The sequence below is a fragment of the Sceloporus undulatus genome, chromosome 1 (assembly GCF_019175285.1).
Source record: "Sceloporus undulatus isolate JIND9_A2432 ecotype Alabama chromosome 1, SceUnd_v1.1, whole genome shotgun sequence".
Lineage (NCBI taxonomy): Eukaryota > Metazoa > Chordata > Lepidosauria > Squamata > Phrynosomatidae > Sceloporus > Sceloporus undulatus.
Window position 1 is genome coordinate 99,316,921 of NC_056522.1, and position 16,652 is coordinate 99,333,572.

The window sequence follows — 16,652 nt, forward strand, 5'->3', positions numbered from 1 at the left end:
GATATGATACAATAACTGGATTTAATAAAAGGCTAAATCATTATTAAAAATAGGACCTTATCACACATGGTCAAAACATCATCAAAACATTCCAGAAACACTGTGGAAGCACTCATCCGTGGCACTTCTAAAGTGTAATTGAAGCTTCCCGCTATGTTCCCGTCATGGAATCGTTCGTGGGGAAGCCATTTTCTGAATAACGGGATATCCCGTTATTCAGAAAATGGCTCCTCCTCGCTTCCCTGCAAATGATTCCATAGTGGGAAGCCTCAATTACACTTTAGAAGCACCACAGACGATCACATCCCTGGCACTTATGCAACGTTTCTGCATTTCCATGACATTTGGATGATGTTTCACCCTGCATGTGATAAGGTCCATAAAGTGGAAAAACCTTTCCCTCTACCCTATGCTGCAGATTTCCTGTTCCTTAAAACTAGGTTCAAGAGGGTACTCTTTGGCTGCTGCTACACTGCAGAATTAATGGAGTTTGATATCAACTGCTAGGGCTCCATTCTGTGGAATCCTGGAGTTTCTAGTTTGTTGTGGCACTAGAGCTCTCTTGTGTGAGAAGGCTAAATATCTCACAAAACTATAAATCACCTCTTTAATCAGCTTCAAAACTGAGTTAAAGACCATACCGTTCAAGGAAGTGTTCCCAGACATTACATGATTGTTATCCAATCTTATTTTAATTTTCTGTCTGCTATAGTTTTCTGTTTGAATGTTAAGATGTATTAATATGTATTATGTTTAATTATTTTTGTAGAATGTACACCATAAACTGATTAATTTTATCTATTTTAATTGATTGTATGTACAGTGCTGTGTAAATTTACAGTGCTTTGTAAATAAAGCTTAATAATAATAATAATAATAATAATAATAATAATAATAAATCCCAGAATTCCATAGCATTGAACCATGGCAGTTAAAGCAACACTAAACTACATTAATTCTGCAGTATAGATGCAGCCACTCTCTGTCAACCTTGATGTCTGCAACTAGTGCAGTGAGTGGCAGATCAGTCATATAACTGATGCTTTTCTTTGCTTGCTTATCTGAAACACTGTATTGTGGAGACGCCTGATATCTTCCTCTCAACCCTGCTGTCCAGCCTTGTGTGGGATAGAGTTTCCATAGCCCAGTGCTTCTCAGTTATTTTCTGTCATGCCCCCCTAGGAAGAAGAAAACATTTCGCGCCCCCCGCGCGACTGTAAATAGTATCATTTGTCTATAAAATTGTTATAAGTACACCTCTGCATAACACTGTATCCTGAGCCTCGCGCCCCCTTTACGGAGCCTCGCGCCCCCCCTGGGGGGCCCGCCCCACTATTTGAGAAGTACTGCCATAGCCTAATGCTAGCCCCAGACCATTTTTCCTTTTACCAGGTAGGAATGAGAGATGATACATTGCACTCTCTCCCTCCCTCCCTCTCTCTCTCTCTCTCTTATATATATCTTCTTCGTGGTCTGTGCGAATCACACAAATAGGTTTATTCTGTGCCTGCGTAGGAATGCTCGGAAACTTCTAGAATCTCTGACAAAAGTTAGTTTGCAACCTTTTGCAACTTTTTGGCGGTAGCTCCACCCATCCCATATGTAGCCCCTAACAGTCCCGCTCTTCTCTAGTTCCTTCATTCCACCATGCTTAGCAGCCCGGGGAACCTCGCTAACTTGGTTTACCTCACTATTGACCTTTCTTATTGAATCTCTGGACTACTGACCAACATAATTGTTCTTGACCACTCTCACGGACTATCCTACCGTCTTGTTATCAGTTTACAGCTTGACTACGGTACTCTTGACTACTCTATTTGACCATGGCCTCTTTTAAAAGATGCACCAAGTGCAGAGTGAAAATCCCAACTTCGGACGGACATGATAAATGCGTCCTTTGCTTAGGGGAGACCCCTATCCCAAGGGATTGCCCCTATTGTAAGGCCATGACTATACAGGCCTTGAAAAATAGAAATCAAAAATTGAAGGCTTCCCTTTACGAAAAGGTCCTCCAACCCTCTCCAGCCTCTACTTCAGCTTCTCATCCAGAGCTCTCCATGAGGGCGTCCACTTCAACAACTCCAAAGGGAAAATCCCTAAGATCAGTGAAGGATCTTAGTGGGGACACTACAAGATCCTCCAAGAGGAAGCATGAAGACAAGCAAAAGTCCTCCAAGACAGGTTTTACTGAGCAAGAACACCCTAGACGGGCTAGCTCTGCCTCCCCCGTGGCAAAATCCCGTCGTAAGGGCCCTTCCAGCACTGTTTCGGCCCCACCGCCTGATTTGATGCCCACCGCTACTCCAACCACAATAGCGGTTTTGGCCTCCATCCCGACCCCCTTGGAACCAAGAGTATTTCTGTTGAGCCATCCTACTTTAAAGGACGACGATCTGCAGATTGTCAACCTTGACCTGAGCTCCGAATCGGAAGGAGAGATCCAGGATACTGATCCCCCTATCCTCACTCATAGAGATAGGTCTTGGTCCCGTTCTCCTCCACAGCGAGACCGGGCCATTCTCGGTACAGAAGCTGATGAGGCCCAAGCTCATGAACAACCTGACCGTGATCTTTTTGACTTCTACCCGGATCTTGTCTACGACCATCAAACCAGGCAATACTTCTTGCCTATGGATGCTACACACCTCTGTTGTAACCTGCCAGGCCCTATGATGCCCTCGCCACAGACGAAGAGGGATACTATCCCGTTACGTTCCGAAGACTCTCACCGGAGTCACTTGACCCCTCCTAGAGCTGCCTTGCCTGAATTTGAAGGCTCTCCGGACCAAAGCCACATGAGATCTCGTTCTTTGTCCTGGAGGCGCTCTCCTACACCTAACTTCCAGGATGACAGATCTTCATCTCCTCAGAGATTTGGCGAGCCTGATGCGCCTTCCCCCACGGATGATCTTTCTCTGACAGAATCATCTGGATGGCATCTGCCCTAGACCTGGAGGTCACCTAGACTGATGAAGACGCGCTCGACCCCATAGTGCAAAGGATCCATGGCTGTACTCCACCCCCTCCATCTCTGGCTTACCTTCCATCCTTGGAAAAGATTGCCAAGAGATCTTGGAACACCCCTGCCACAATTGCGTCCACATCACACAAGATAGAAAATCACTATCGAGTGACACCATCTGGATGGGCTTGCTTTTTCAGCAGCCAAAGCCGAATTCGGCCATTGTGGAAGGGTCGCAGACAACCTTCACACCTCATCCATCTTCTTCTCCTGCGGACAAGGAGAGCAGAAAAATAGATGGTTTGGCCAAAACAATTTATGCCTCTGCAGTCCTGGACATGAAAATCACTAATTATGCTGCATGCACGGGGGCCTAAATTCAACTCCTAATAGAGAAGATGGATCCGGCTATCAGTGAGCTTCCTGAGGACAGGAAAAGACTAGTCTCTGCCCTCCATAATGAAGCACATTTAGTTGGAGGACGGCAAATCACCTCGGCTAGGCACTCCACTGATTGTGCATCCAAGATTCTCTCGGGATCCATCACCCTCAGACCTTATACTTGGGTCCGCTCCTCTGACCTCACCCCACAGGCCAGACTGGCTATAGAAGACATGCCCTTCGAGAACTCTGGGTTGTTTAACCAAGAGACTGACGAACGACTTAATTTCCGTTATAGAATAAAAACAGCGGCAAAGAAGTATGGCATGTCTTCATCCTCGACACGGTCACCGCATCTCAACGCCCTTGGTATACTCAACACCTACACTGGCCGCATCAACAGCAGGAACGTCAATACCAGGCTCAGGGCAGACCTGCTCAGAGTCAGCCTTCCCAGTCTTCTTCTGCCTCTTCTGATTGCCGACAACTTTCTCAGCCTAGATACCAACAAAGCTATAAGAAGAAGGACATCAAGGCAAGAAAAGATATTGAAGTGATCCCGCGCATGCCATCACCATTTTTTATGATAGATTAAATCCATACTTTAACACCTGGGCTTCTATCACCTCTGACTCCTGGGTCTTAGGCATTGTTCATAGGGGTTATGCCCTCGAGTTCTAAGAGCTCCCTCCCACTGGAGCTATTCTTTCCACCGTCCCCTCAGACACCCTTCTCGACGAAGTGCGAACACTCTTGACAAAAGGCGCCATCGAACCCGTAGACCCCTCTCGAGCTCGATATTGCTTTTTTTTCAAATACTTCACTTCCCAAAATGGGATTCCGGTCTTAGACCCATTTTGGGCTTGCGTCAATTAAACACCTTTATTGTTTATCGCAGTTTTAAATTGGTAAACCTTGCCTCCATTTTACCACTCTTGCAGAAAGATTCCTGGTTCATGACTCTAGATTTGAAAGATGCCTACTTTTATATTACAATTCAGGAAAACCATCGGAGATTACTCACCTTCGCCATTGGGACCGAAATGTTCCAATACAGAGTTCTGCCGTTCAGCCTCTCCACGGTTCCGAGAGTGTCCTGGCTTTCAAATAGTGTTTTTAAAAATCTGATTTATCTATTGTTTGCATTTTGGTAGTCATGCATCTTTTCCTTTAGAAACAAATTCCCATCCAGGCATAGATCAGATCCTCATCCAGTTAGTTTCAACCATCTCACAAGTACCACCAAATTATTATCCACATACATTAAGTTACTTTTACAAATATGGTATTTTAATAATGTTCAAAACTACAAGTCACAAGAAACAAAAACACTCCTTTAAAAAAAAAAGATCTCTCACAAAGTGAAGCAAGAATGTATTTTATAGATGTGTCCAAATCCATGGCTTGCAATTAGTATGTGTATGTTTGTCTGTGACAGAGTGAGAGAAATAGTTAAATCCCTTTTTATGGGGAATCACTGTATTCCCGTGTTTTGTCGTCATTCTGAGTTTCCTCAGATTTCATTTGTGGTGATACATTTTGATGAAATTTTATAGCACCAAAATCGTTCTAGTGTGTGCAGGCAAAATATCCACAACAGACCAAAGCTATCTGAACAAAGTTATTTTAAACTGAAAGATTCTTATGCCAGGTTCCACTTATTTTTCCATTTTGATTCAGTACAGTTTACTGATTAATTGTCCCTTATTCCAGTCTAGTTTGTTCACTGTTTGTATGAGTTGGTTTATTGGTTTATTTCCATTATTCTGGTGTCCTCCTTTCGTTAAACAGAAATTGTGCTATTTTGCTATAATGGAAAGAAAAGAGAAAATACTGTAATAGAAAGAAACTATCAATTTAACATTCGTCTACCCCACACTTCTGGGAAACAAAAGCTGCCTAATTAAGAGCAATTTTTCAGTATATCTGTGTAGGAAAGCAATAAAAGTGGCTGAACTTGTAGATCTGGAGCTTCTATTTAACACTACAAAATATACTTGTGGAACAGAACCTACTTCTGAGTAAACATTGTAGTCCAATGGTCATGGGGAATTGTTGTTTCTATCCCACCTTTTCCCCAATCCACAGGACTCAAAGTGGCTTACAACAAATTAAATTGGAGAAGGATATTGCTGGATATTACACTGCTATATTAAATGCTAGCATGGAACCTATGTTTCTGCTTCCATTTGACTGTGAAAAAGAAGAGCCTGGGCCTTTCTAAAAGGCTGCAGTGTGGAAGCTCAAGAGTTCTGCTGTGGTCATTTCTGTGACCAAGTAGAGGATGGCTGCAACATTAAGATTGGGCAGGGTCTCGCCAGTGCCCTGAATGGGATCTAAATGTCCCTGTGTCATTTCATCTGTGACTGGTTTTTCTCGTGGAAAACCTATTGGGAACAAAGAGTTTCTGAAGACATTTAGAAAGTCTTTGCTTCACCACTTTGTCTCCACATCCCTGGGACAATTCAGGCTTCAAAATGGGATCTTTTTTCTTTAAGACACATCTTCTAAGCAAGATCAACCCCAACTACCTTCCTTCTTATTAATATGCTCCTTTTTGGGATACACTGATTATTTTTCACTCTATGCACTTTATTACTTATTCTGCATAGACTCCTTTTTGCATTTCTTTAAATTGTAATTGTAGCTGCTATGAGCAATGTAATGTATATTTCATGCAGGCATAATGTATGTTGGTAATAGTCAGCCTGTGTTACAATGAATTGGCATAATGGCATTTTATTGGTATTTGTGCTGTTGAAAACAAGACATTTAATCTGAAAGTAGTTGTAGCAGTGTGATACTTCTGTGAGCTCTGCCGTTTACTGCAATTTGAGTAGTTTTGTGTGTTTAAATAACACAGGTAGCATGCTATAGTGATTTCCTTATATGTAAAACGCCTCACAAAATTTTGGCTGCACAATCTACAGCAGTTTCTTGTGCCCCAAGGCAACATTTTAATCTCTCCTTTTGCATATAGTATATTTATTGCTATGCACCAATAGAAAGGATATAAGCCTAATGGAAATCTCCTTGCTTGCGCAATCCAAGTCTTGTGAGATTCTCTGTGCGAACAGCATAGCATTGTTTATAAAGAGATAGTGTGAACACACAGAAGAAGAAATATTTTTCCTTTTACCATTTGTCAGGCTGCAAGAGGATCGAAGGAAGATATGAAAAGTAACCAAAATGCATACAAAATGTAACCTCAGTAAACACAGAACTATATTACTACTGTTTGTGTATTTTTGGGCTTCTAAACAGGAAAATTATACTGGTGATGGGAAAGATAATAGAAATGAATGCTCTTACTTCAAATCAAAGTATATGTTAAACTTTTGGAGCAGCCCTGACATTTTCTTAAGAACATAATATTGAGGCAGTGCTGGCTGCCATCACCTGGTGTGGTAAGATATGGTATCACCCCCACCACCACCACCACCACCTCTGACATGCTCCCATACCACACGATAAAGAATACTTAGTAATATTTTTTGTACTGTACTCATGTTACTCATAATTCGTAATACCCATATATCACAGAATGTAATGGCAATAGCTGTAAAATGAAAAATTAGCAAAATATAAATTATACCTTTAAATTACAATATCATACTCACAGCCTAAATGTATTTACAGGTACATAGTTTGATGTAATTGAAGTGAAAATTTGGTAGGATGTGATTATTTTTTAAAGAAATTTAAAACTATATATATAAATTAAAAAACCACCTGGGGCTCTCTTTTCTCCTTCTACTGAGCTTCACCCCTCATACCATCTCTTCAGTGTTTTGTAGGGTCACAGGTGAATATCACAGCTCATTTCTGCCCAAAGGCAGATGTTTGGAGAGCAGTGGTGTCACCCCACCGTAGGATGTCACCAGATACAATCCACACATCCCCTGCACCCCCTAGTGATGGCCTGTATGGAAGATATAATTAAAACTGATATAATTTAGTTATAGTTTATTTAAAATATAATTTGTTTCTAAAGTGTGTACATTTGCATAATTGTACAGAAAAACAGGTACAGGGAGAAGAGATTGCAAATATGTACATTAAAATATTTGAACAGAATATATACTATACTGCAATAGGAAATTAGTGGCAAACAAATATAAGATTGAACTGCTGAAATGCATAAATTTGTGCTTTTTAGAAACACTGAATATTAGTCAGTGTTTACAGCTGCCCAGAAACGTAAATGTATACTACATAGAATTCTTGCAGTTTTTATATGTTTAGTGAACACCTTGCAGATTGTCAAAGTGACCTTTCTAAACCTGCCTTCCTATGTGAATCAGTCCCAATGGAATTCTTGTAACTTACTTCTGAGTAAAAGTGGTTAGAATCATATGGTAATTTTCTTAAGCTGCAGACATTCCCAGCTCTCAAAAGATTATAACAGTAACATCAGCTGGAACAAATTACTTGCATGTTTGTCATTTGACTGTTTGAGGATGGGTACAATAACATTTCAACCTGATCTAAGTGTTATTCATTGTCACTTACATGTTGTTCAATAGATAGAAACATTATGATGACTTTAATTTTTGTTACCTTTTTCTTTTTTGGTTTTGGCTGGGCAGCAAACTTGCAAAGAAACGCAAGGACGCAATGGGAAACACTAGACAAGAAATGACTCATATGGTAAATGCAATGGATAGAAGTTATGCTGATCAGAGCACCTTGCATGCGGAGGATCCTCTTTCTGTCACCTTTATGGACTCCCATAACTTTAGCCCCAGATGTAAGTACAATAGTGATAAAGCTTAAAATGTTTATTGTAGTGATGGGGAACCTGTGGTCCCTCTACAAGTTGTCAAACTACATTTCCCATATTGGCCAGCCACTGGTTGTTAAACTACCAAGGACTGATGGGAATTGAAACCCAATAAGATCAGGCAGTCCACATGTTCCACACTCTTGCCTGACACTGGTAGTTACGTTTACATCTGCTTATAGTGGATGCAGATGACATTTATACTCATTTCTTAGATGCTAACAGAATATAAATTGCCTCAATTATATAGCCTTTGTCTTATTAGCAGGCAATAATATTAATGCCATTATACAGGAAAATTTGGGAGATGTGTAGAGTGCTAAGAAAATATCCTGATGTTTTTTTCTGATTACATTTTTGTTCTAGAGTTGCTATATAATAGGTTTCTGTGTGAGTGGGAAAATGTTTGTCTTTGCCTGATGCAGAACAGGGTCCAAATATGAAAAATCCTGGAAAGGATACTCTAAAAATATAATATGTTAATATTATATTTGAGTCACAACAGTTAAAATGGTGTCATACAGCTTTATTTCCTCAGTGTGTCAGCAGCCCAAAAGAAAGGCTAGTTCTCTTCTTTGTCCTTGATTTTCACCCCTCCACCTCTTTAAATTGGCCCTTTGCAACCCAAACCCATCACACTGCACAGCTAGGGCTTTTTAAAAAGGCTTGTGGGAGCTCTGACAGCCAAGTCAGTTGCTTTTCCTTGCCATGACCCACATAGTCCTTGGCTGGTAAAGACTTCCCTCAAGCTGTGCAAAGCCTGTGTTGGCCAGAAAAGGGAACTATTCTTCTCTTGCTTGGAGAAGAATTTGGAAGCTTAAAAATTTCACTGCTCCTAACGATCCCAAGAGAAGCTATTTTACAAGCCTGACTTGTGAGCCCTTTGCCAGCATCTCTAACGGGAACTGCACATAAACCTAGCTCTAATCTAAAATTCAGTTTAGAATATACCTTAACTGCTAAAGAGTGAGGTGCCCACTTATTGATTTAAGTGCTTGTGATGTTCCAATTTCTTTTATCAGGGAATTTGCAGATAAATACAGCTACACTTTAGCTTCTCATATGTACTTTCAAATGAGTGCATTTTAGCTGTGCCCTGTAACAGACACAGAATGTGTTTCGGCTAGTGCTGTGTTTCTGAGAGCAGCAATTGCTTCCTAGTGGTTTAATTAGCCTATGGCAGCTGCCTTGGCAAGGCTAACTGAGACTACTCTGTGGCTGTCAAACAGAAAAGGGCTTATAAGATGACCAGATTCGGCCCTATTAGTCCATCATTTTTTAACCACATTGCTAACCCTGCATAAAATGCAGACATGGGTTTCAGCAAAATGGGATGTGTGCTCTGTGTTTCACTTACAGATGTTCTTGTGTGACTTTTTAAAAATTCACTCTGTTCCTTTATATTAAAAAAAAGATACACCAATTGAAGGTAATGTATGTCTTCATGAGCTTTGTTTTCCTGCAGTGCCCAATGATCCACTTGTGCCGACTGCTGTGTTAGGTGAGGACCTAGTCCTTCATCATCACTTCCTTCATGGATTTCACCTCCTTGCATGGTTTATAATTCTTGTCAAGAGATATATTTATTGTGTGTCAAAACAGCTTGCTTCAGATTGAAAAGAGAGACCTGCTGTTAGAATATTCAGAAGCTTTCAGCTCTATGTATTCTGTATTCATCACCAAATATTCATATGCATTGAACATTTTCCATATTAAAAAAAAAAGTCTCAATAGCAGGAAGTATTTGAGGAAAGCTCCCTCCCATCCCTACTCCCACTCCACTTAAGTTTGGTATTTTTCACAGCTCAGTTGGTGATGGCTTTTCTGACCTTTTTTGTTTTTAAGTGGAAATTGTTCTGCCTAAAAACACTGTTGGAGTCACAGAGCAAGTCTGTTATGCCTGTGTGATTATGTCACTGGTCCTCTGCAAAACAATCTCTGTGTTAAAACTCTGATGATGTTCATATCATCATACCCTATGTCTGTGTGGCGAACCTATGGCGCGTGAAGCCATTTTTGAGGGCATGCAGAGAGACAGAAGTACAGGGCGGGGGGAGAGTAGGAACAGGCGTGCACCTGTTCCTCCTCTTCCCCCACCCTTCCATATCTTTAGCTACATGTCCAGAGACAGCTAAAGGCCTGGGAGGGCGGGGAAGAGAGGGAACAGGCATGTGCCTGTTACTCTTCTTCCACCTGCCCTCCCAGGCCTTTACTTATCTCAGGCAAATCTCATCCCCAGAAGGTGGATGTTCTGCCCCGCAAGTCCCATTCCTCCCCCGCCCAGATGACCTGCCCCCCAGCACTGGTTATCACGATGTGGGAACACCTTTGAGTTTGGGCACACAGTCTCTAAAAGTTTTATCATCACTGCCTTGTGTTAAAAGAACTCAAACAGTGTATAATCCATTTGAACAATGTTTAAATCTTTTAAATTTAAAGTTAAATATTGTCCAAAATATACAATACAGTATAAAAGAAATTAAAGCAGTTTAAAACCATACAGTTTAAACAAAATCATTCAATCCCAAGCGATATAATAAAAGCCATGTTTAACCTGGTGGTGAAATGAAAGCAGTGTTAGCATCAGACAGCCCTCCAACAGAGAAGTCCCTTTCCCATATTTTCCTGCAATATATCCCCCCCCCCCCCCCCCCCCACTTCTGAGAGACAGTGGACTTCAATCCTTGGGAGAAAGACATTCCTTCAAGTATCAAGGTCCCAAGGCATTTAGGATTTAAATGTTATCATTAGCACATTGGATTCAGACCACAAGTGCATTGGCAGTCAGAACAATTTCTTTAAGAGCAATTATTTTAGCTTTGTCATCAGTCTAGTTTCTGTGTTTTGCACCAGTGCCAGCTACCTGGCCATTTTCATGGGTAGCCCGAAGTAGACCACATTCCAGCAACATAACTGGAAAGTTAACCAGTACATGAATTATGGGACTAAGTTATACTTGTCCAAAAAAGACCATAGCTGGTGGACCACTCAAAGCTAACATAGGCACCACAAGCCACAGAGTCCACTTGTGGTTGCAATGGCTTTTTAAGTGTAATGCGTGGTTACCACAAACTGGGCTGCCTTCATAGTTGTACTTCATTTATCTGTTTACCTTACTCCTAAAATTATCCACATCCTCTGCAACCCCATCTGATTCTGAAACCTTAGAGCCACCAATCCAGAGCCTTCATCTTTATCAGGGTTTTGTTTTAGCTCAGACCTGCACAACTTGGCATTAGGTAAGGGCCAAAATTACAATAGGCTAACTTCTTTGGGCTGCAGATAGGTTTTAATTAAATACTAATTATATTAATTGTATTATATTATATTATATTAATCGGAATTAATTCCATTCTCCTCCTCCTCTGCCCAGCCCTCTCCTCAGGAGAAAGCCGAGTGGCAGAAGTGCCTTGCTTATCCTCCTTCTCAACCCAGACTTCTCCTTGGGAGAAGGACAAGCAACAGAGGAGCCTTGAGGGGTGAGCATTTGCCTCTCTTTTTTGTACACTGCCTGGCCTTCTCAGGAAAAAGCTGAGTGGAGGAGAAGCCTTGCAGGGTGAGCATTTGCCTGCCCTCCTCTACCACCTGGCCCTCTCCTCAGGAAAAAGTCGGGCAGTGGAGGAGCCTTGAGGGATAAATGTTTGCCTGTCTTCCTCCTCCTCCTTCATTACCACCCAACCTTCTGCTTAAGAAGAAACTGAACAGTGGAAGAGCCTAGCAGAGCAAGCATTCGCCTGTCCTCCCCTCCCACAATGGCCCTCACTTCAGGAGGAGGCTGACCAGCAGAGGAGCCTTGAAATTATTCTACATCCTCATGAGCTGCCCAAAATCCAGACTATTTGTTGTGCAAGCCTGCTTTACTTATTAATCCTCATCCAACCCCTTATAGCATTCAACCCCTTATAGCATTCAAACACCCGTGTAGTCCTAGCCAACTCTGGTGGCAAGAAGTATAGCTGAATGACATCAGGATAGCATTGAAACAGCAGCCAACTGGTGCTGCAGAGCTTGGGCCACTGACACAGGCAAGGGCAGACTATACAGAGGAAAGGACTCCCTATCCTAAACATTGGGGAGATTATATTATGTTTTTTGGTACATCATTAGAAAATGGTGTTCCAAGCTTGTACTGAATGGAGTTGTATTCTCCCTAAAAGAACAAGACTAGCATGGGGGATACTGTTGGCTCTAGGTTCCTAAATGGAATGCATGTGTACTGACTGTCTAACACAGTTCCTTTAACCAGCTGCACATATTCTTAGGGAAAAACAATAACCATATCCACAGGTTTCTATGATCTGACTAAATGGTAGTTATTCAGTTTGTGAGGCTGCCTTGTGAAACTAGTTGCCTCCAAATATAGCCATAAGGCAGTTAACTTTTTCATATAGAGCAGTGGTTCTCAACGTTCCTAATGCTGCAGCCCCTTTAATACAGTTCCTCATATTGTGGTGACCACCAACCCGCCTGGAGACAGATAGAGGAGCGGTGTTTCTGTGTTTTCCAATGGTCTTAGGTGACCCATGTGAAAAGGTCGTTTGACCCCCAAAGGGGTCCCAACCCATAGGTTGAGAACCACTGACTAGAGACTAGCATCTCACCTTTCAGTGACTGCCCATTTGTTTCTGTGTACAATATGAATGTTTGTTTTGACATTTAAAGCCATAAAAAGATAGGACCAGATACCTAAAAGACTACCTTCTCCTGTATGAGATTTTCTCATTGCTGAGATTGTTCCAGGAGGCCTAGTTCTGGGGGTGCCTCTACATCTTGAATGGAAAGCCTCCCATGAACAGGACTGCCTTCCTACTAGTACTCCATCTCTGTAATGTCCTCCTCTTGTATTTTTGCCTACCATAAAAATGTGTTGACTTTAGTTGCCAGATGTGTTGACTGTAGTTGTCTGGCTTTTTTCCAACAACCTTTAAGTGATTCTTAAATTGCCTTTAGTGTCTCAGGTGGCTTTACATAGAACTTTTTTTTTAACTATCTTACATTGTGGCTGCAGTGCTACTGGTTTTCCAATTGGTAGGCCTTTTAATAATAGCATAAGCATCTGTGAAATAGAAATATGGCAAACTAATGTTTTAAATAAATACTGGAAGAAACAATTCTTTAAGTACCCTAGTCCCAAGCTCTGTAGTGTTTTCAGCGGGAAAGCCAACAAGTGGTATTATGCTCAGAGAAAACACAGTGTAAATAACAAAGGAAAATGTGGAAAATGTTTTCAAATGAGTTAATTCCAAATAGTAATCTAGGTCCTCTGCATAGAACCAGTTTAAATTAACCAACATCTTAACAGGAAATCCATTATAATAAATGTTACTAATCTAACTTGACTATTAAAGAGGACAAATACCTATGGTGAGCTTCTCTGGGTCTAAGGTGGTCTTTTTGCCACAGACACTGCTTGAACATCTATTGTAGGATCCTTATGGAACAGATTGCCAGTGTCTTTTAAAAGGAAGCCAAATATCACACCTATTGACACATCAAATTCAACAAAAGACCAAACAATACATCCATCTTGGCCTGGACAAGTGTCAACAAACACATTTGAATGCCAGACATTCACTAGTTTTAAGCAACTTGTACAGAAGAGGTAGATATGGGTCATTTCACCATCCTAACAACATTTCAACTCAAATCTCCTGTCAAGCTCATCTCACAGATACATGTGAATCTAAACCACCACAGGAGTTAAGATAAGACTCGTGTAGATCTTCATTGCTATGGTGTCAAGTATGGTCCTGGCACTGGAATCTGTTTGTCATCCCAAAAAGACAATCCATAAAGATACCATATCTGATGGCATCAAAGGCTGCTGCGAGACAGGAACATTGGTCACATCTTTTTTTTCAAGTGTAGATTATTTACCAGTGCAACAAAAGCCACTTCGTATCAAACCACTGCTAGAAACAATATTGAAATGGATCTAAATGGAAAGCATCTTGATGTATGCTCAAAAGGTTCCTCTGAGTATAGAAATAAAACCAAACTCCAGCTGATAACTGTAAAAGACCTGGTATAACAAACATACATTTCAGTATACGAAGCTCAGTGTAATTCATTTATCCTGTACCAACATGTTTGCTTTCTAAGAACAACTGAGAGACTTTGGCCAGGATCTGAAGAGATAGTTATAGACGCAGCTAAAGGTTTGAGCACATCCAGTAGAACTTCTAATACTTATCTTTCCCTCCTCCCCACCACTCCCTTTTAAAATCAGAGTAATGCCTCAACCCACACAGACTTTAAAAATATTTTCAGGCTTTAAAACATGGCATGTGGAACATCCAACACATATATTCAACTGTGTCTTAAGTGCACTAACCTGAATTTGCTTATTTAATTCACTTTTCCGCTGAAGCTGACAGGCATGGTTCACACATATACATTCATCATACCACACACAGACTTCCACTTCCTCACAATAATTTTGTAAAATAGGCAAATTTGAGCGAGAGAAAGCAACTAGGCCAGGATCAAGCAGTGGTCTTCATGGATTCTGAACTGGTGCTGTGATCACCTACTTGAAATGGTTCTGACGCCCACGTAGGTGCCTTGGCATCTCATCAGGTCCATGGCATCTTCTGTCAATATCCAGTGTCTCACTCCTTTCGGTCATTTAATAATAAAGTAATTACAATCCTAAATTATAAATCTCATATCTGAATAATCAGTAAGATTAAATTCACATTTCAGGCACTGTTTTTCTAATCTTTTTTCATCAAAAAGCTCTTAGTCCCACATTGTCATTAAACAAGTATATTTGATATGACATTACAGCTATCAAAACCTCCAACTCAGTTAGGTGAAACAAATCATTTGACATGCAAAGGTTAATCTGTTAGAACTTTAGTGAGACAAGCAGCTGTGAACAGCAACTTCAGGGCAAGAACTGAAAGGCGGCTCGACAGTTTCTGCATGCATTCACATCAGAGTGTTGTTTTTTTTTTTTTTTTTGTTGTTCTTCATTGACAATTTAGTATTATTTATGTGAGGAAAAAGCCGTAGCTAGAGCTCATGGGAGCTTACATTTGTATTAGACATCTGATGATACCATTCATTTTTCATTTCGTTTTGTATATTTGGTATTTCATTCCATTGCATAAAGTGGCCACTAATAGTGTATCATTTTTATTTTGCATTCAACCAGTTTTTGTATATTGTATAATTTCAAGTGTGTGCATGTAAAAGCATGCAGTAATTAAAAATGACACCACATTATTTAGATTTATGTATGTAAAGTAGAAACTACTTTAGTTATTATTACCCTTATGATATTTTTGCAACTTTTAAGTGGTGCTATGCATAATTTAAAAAAAATGTACAACAGCTTTCAGGTATCTCTTGTTTTATTTCCTCCTCTATGCTTCAATGGGTCACAGTCCCTATAACTGGTAAGTAACTGAGGAGACTGTGTTTTAGGTTAGATTTAAGGTTGACAAGGAAATTTGTAATAATTAATATATGGCATGAAAAATGAAATACTGTATTTATTACGAGTTTAATTTGTTACAGTGTTATTTGGTTTAATGAGTCACACACAGATTGACATCAAGAAATCACAAAATGATTTTAAAGACTTGGACTATTTACTTCTGAACCTTGGCATGCCACTCTAAGACTCCACTAGGTTCAGTACACAGCTTTTCTAGTTACACTAGATGTTAGCCTTGTAGAGGTGTTTCATTTGCATGGAGAACATGTGCCTTCCAATGTGAGCAGGGGTGGACAACTGAGGGATGTTGTGGGGCCACATTGGTCCCCCAGGAGACCTTGGAAGGTTGCACCCACCACACAAAAAATATCAAAATGCCCTGTAGGGGTTAGGGGAGGTATTTTTTCACAACAGGAAGTGAGCAGATGTCATTTCCTGCTTTAAAAAGGCCTCCCCAGTGTCTGTATTGGACCAGGAGTGTCCAAAACATGGAAGAAATACTCTCATGCCCTCTAATGTTTTTTATTGCAAAATGTTTGTTTGATGGGGGATAGAGGGCCTCCAGATGTGATGGATGTGCTCCCAGATGTGATGTATTTGCCCTCCACACATCTCATAGGGGATTTAGGAGCAAAAAGGTTTTACAAAAAAAATGACTCCTGGTAGGCCCAGGGGGGCATAAAAACAGCTGGGGAGACACTTTGCCCACCTCTGAACTAGAGGATTACACATTCCCTATTGCACACTAAAGGAACTGAGAGATCATGCACTGTTATTATCCTGACCCTATATTCTGACTTGTCACTGGAATAAGATCACTCCCCATAATAATGCTTTCCCTTAAATATTGCTGGGATTGCATTGTAGGTGTACCACATAACTAAAAACTAAAGCATCCTGTGCCATTTTGACTAATATTTATTGGAATTTGATCCCCGTGTCATATTTTGAAATGAGACCAATCACGGAATTGTTCGCTTGGACTTCTGCATGTTAGGGGCAGGCATGGATAAAGGAAGTAAATTCTTAAAACTCTGATTTTGAAAGTAATCCATCTCCTACCGTATATATTGTCTCTGGGA

At 40.7% G+C, this 16,652-nt stretch overlaps 1 protein-coding gene across 17 annotated transcripts in view; it reads left to right on the forward strand.

Annotated features, from left to right (window-relative positions):
* Positions 1-16,652, forward strand: part of PTPRK (protein tyrosine phosphatase receptor type K) — a 478,138-nt gene that overhangs the window by 423,729 nt on the left and 37,757 nt on the right. For 12 of the 17 annotated variants that reach the window (XM_042475146.1, XM_042475067.1, XM_042475316.1 and 9 more), the window contains 3 exons: positions 7,933-8,093; positions 9,592-9,627; positions 15,518-15,529. In XM_042475146.1, the coding sequence (XP_042331080.1) occupies positions 7,933-8,093; positions 9,592-9,627; positions 15,518-15,529 (209 nt within the window). The remainder of the gene's footprint in view (positions 1-7,932; positions 8,094-9,591; positions 9,628-15,517; positions 15,530-16,652) is intronic. The other 5 variants (XM_042475740.1, XM_042475902.1, XM_042476064.1 and 2 more) reach the window with 1 other exon arrangement.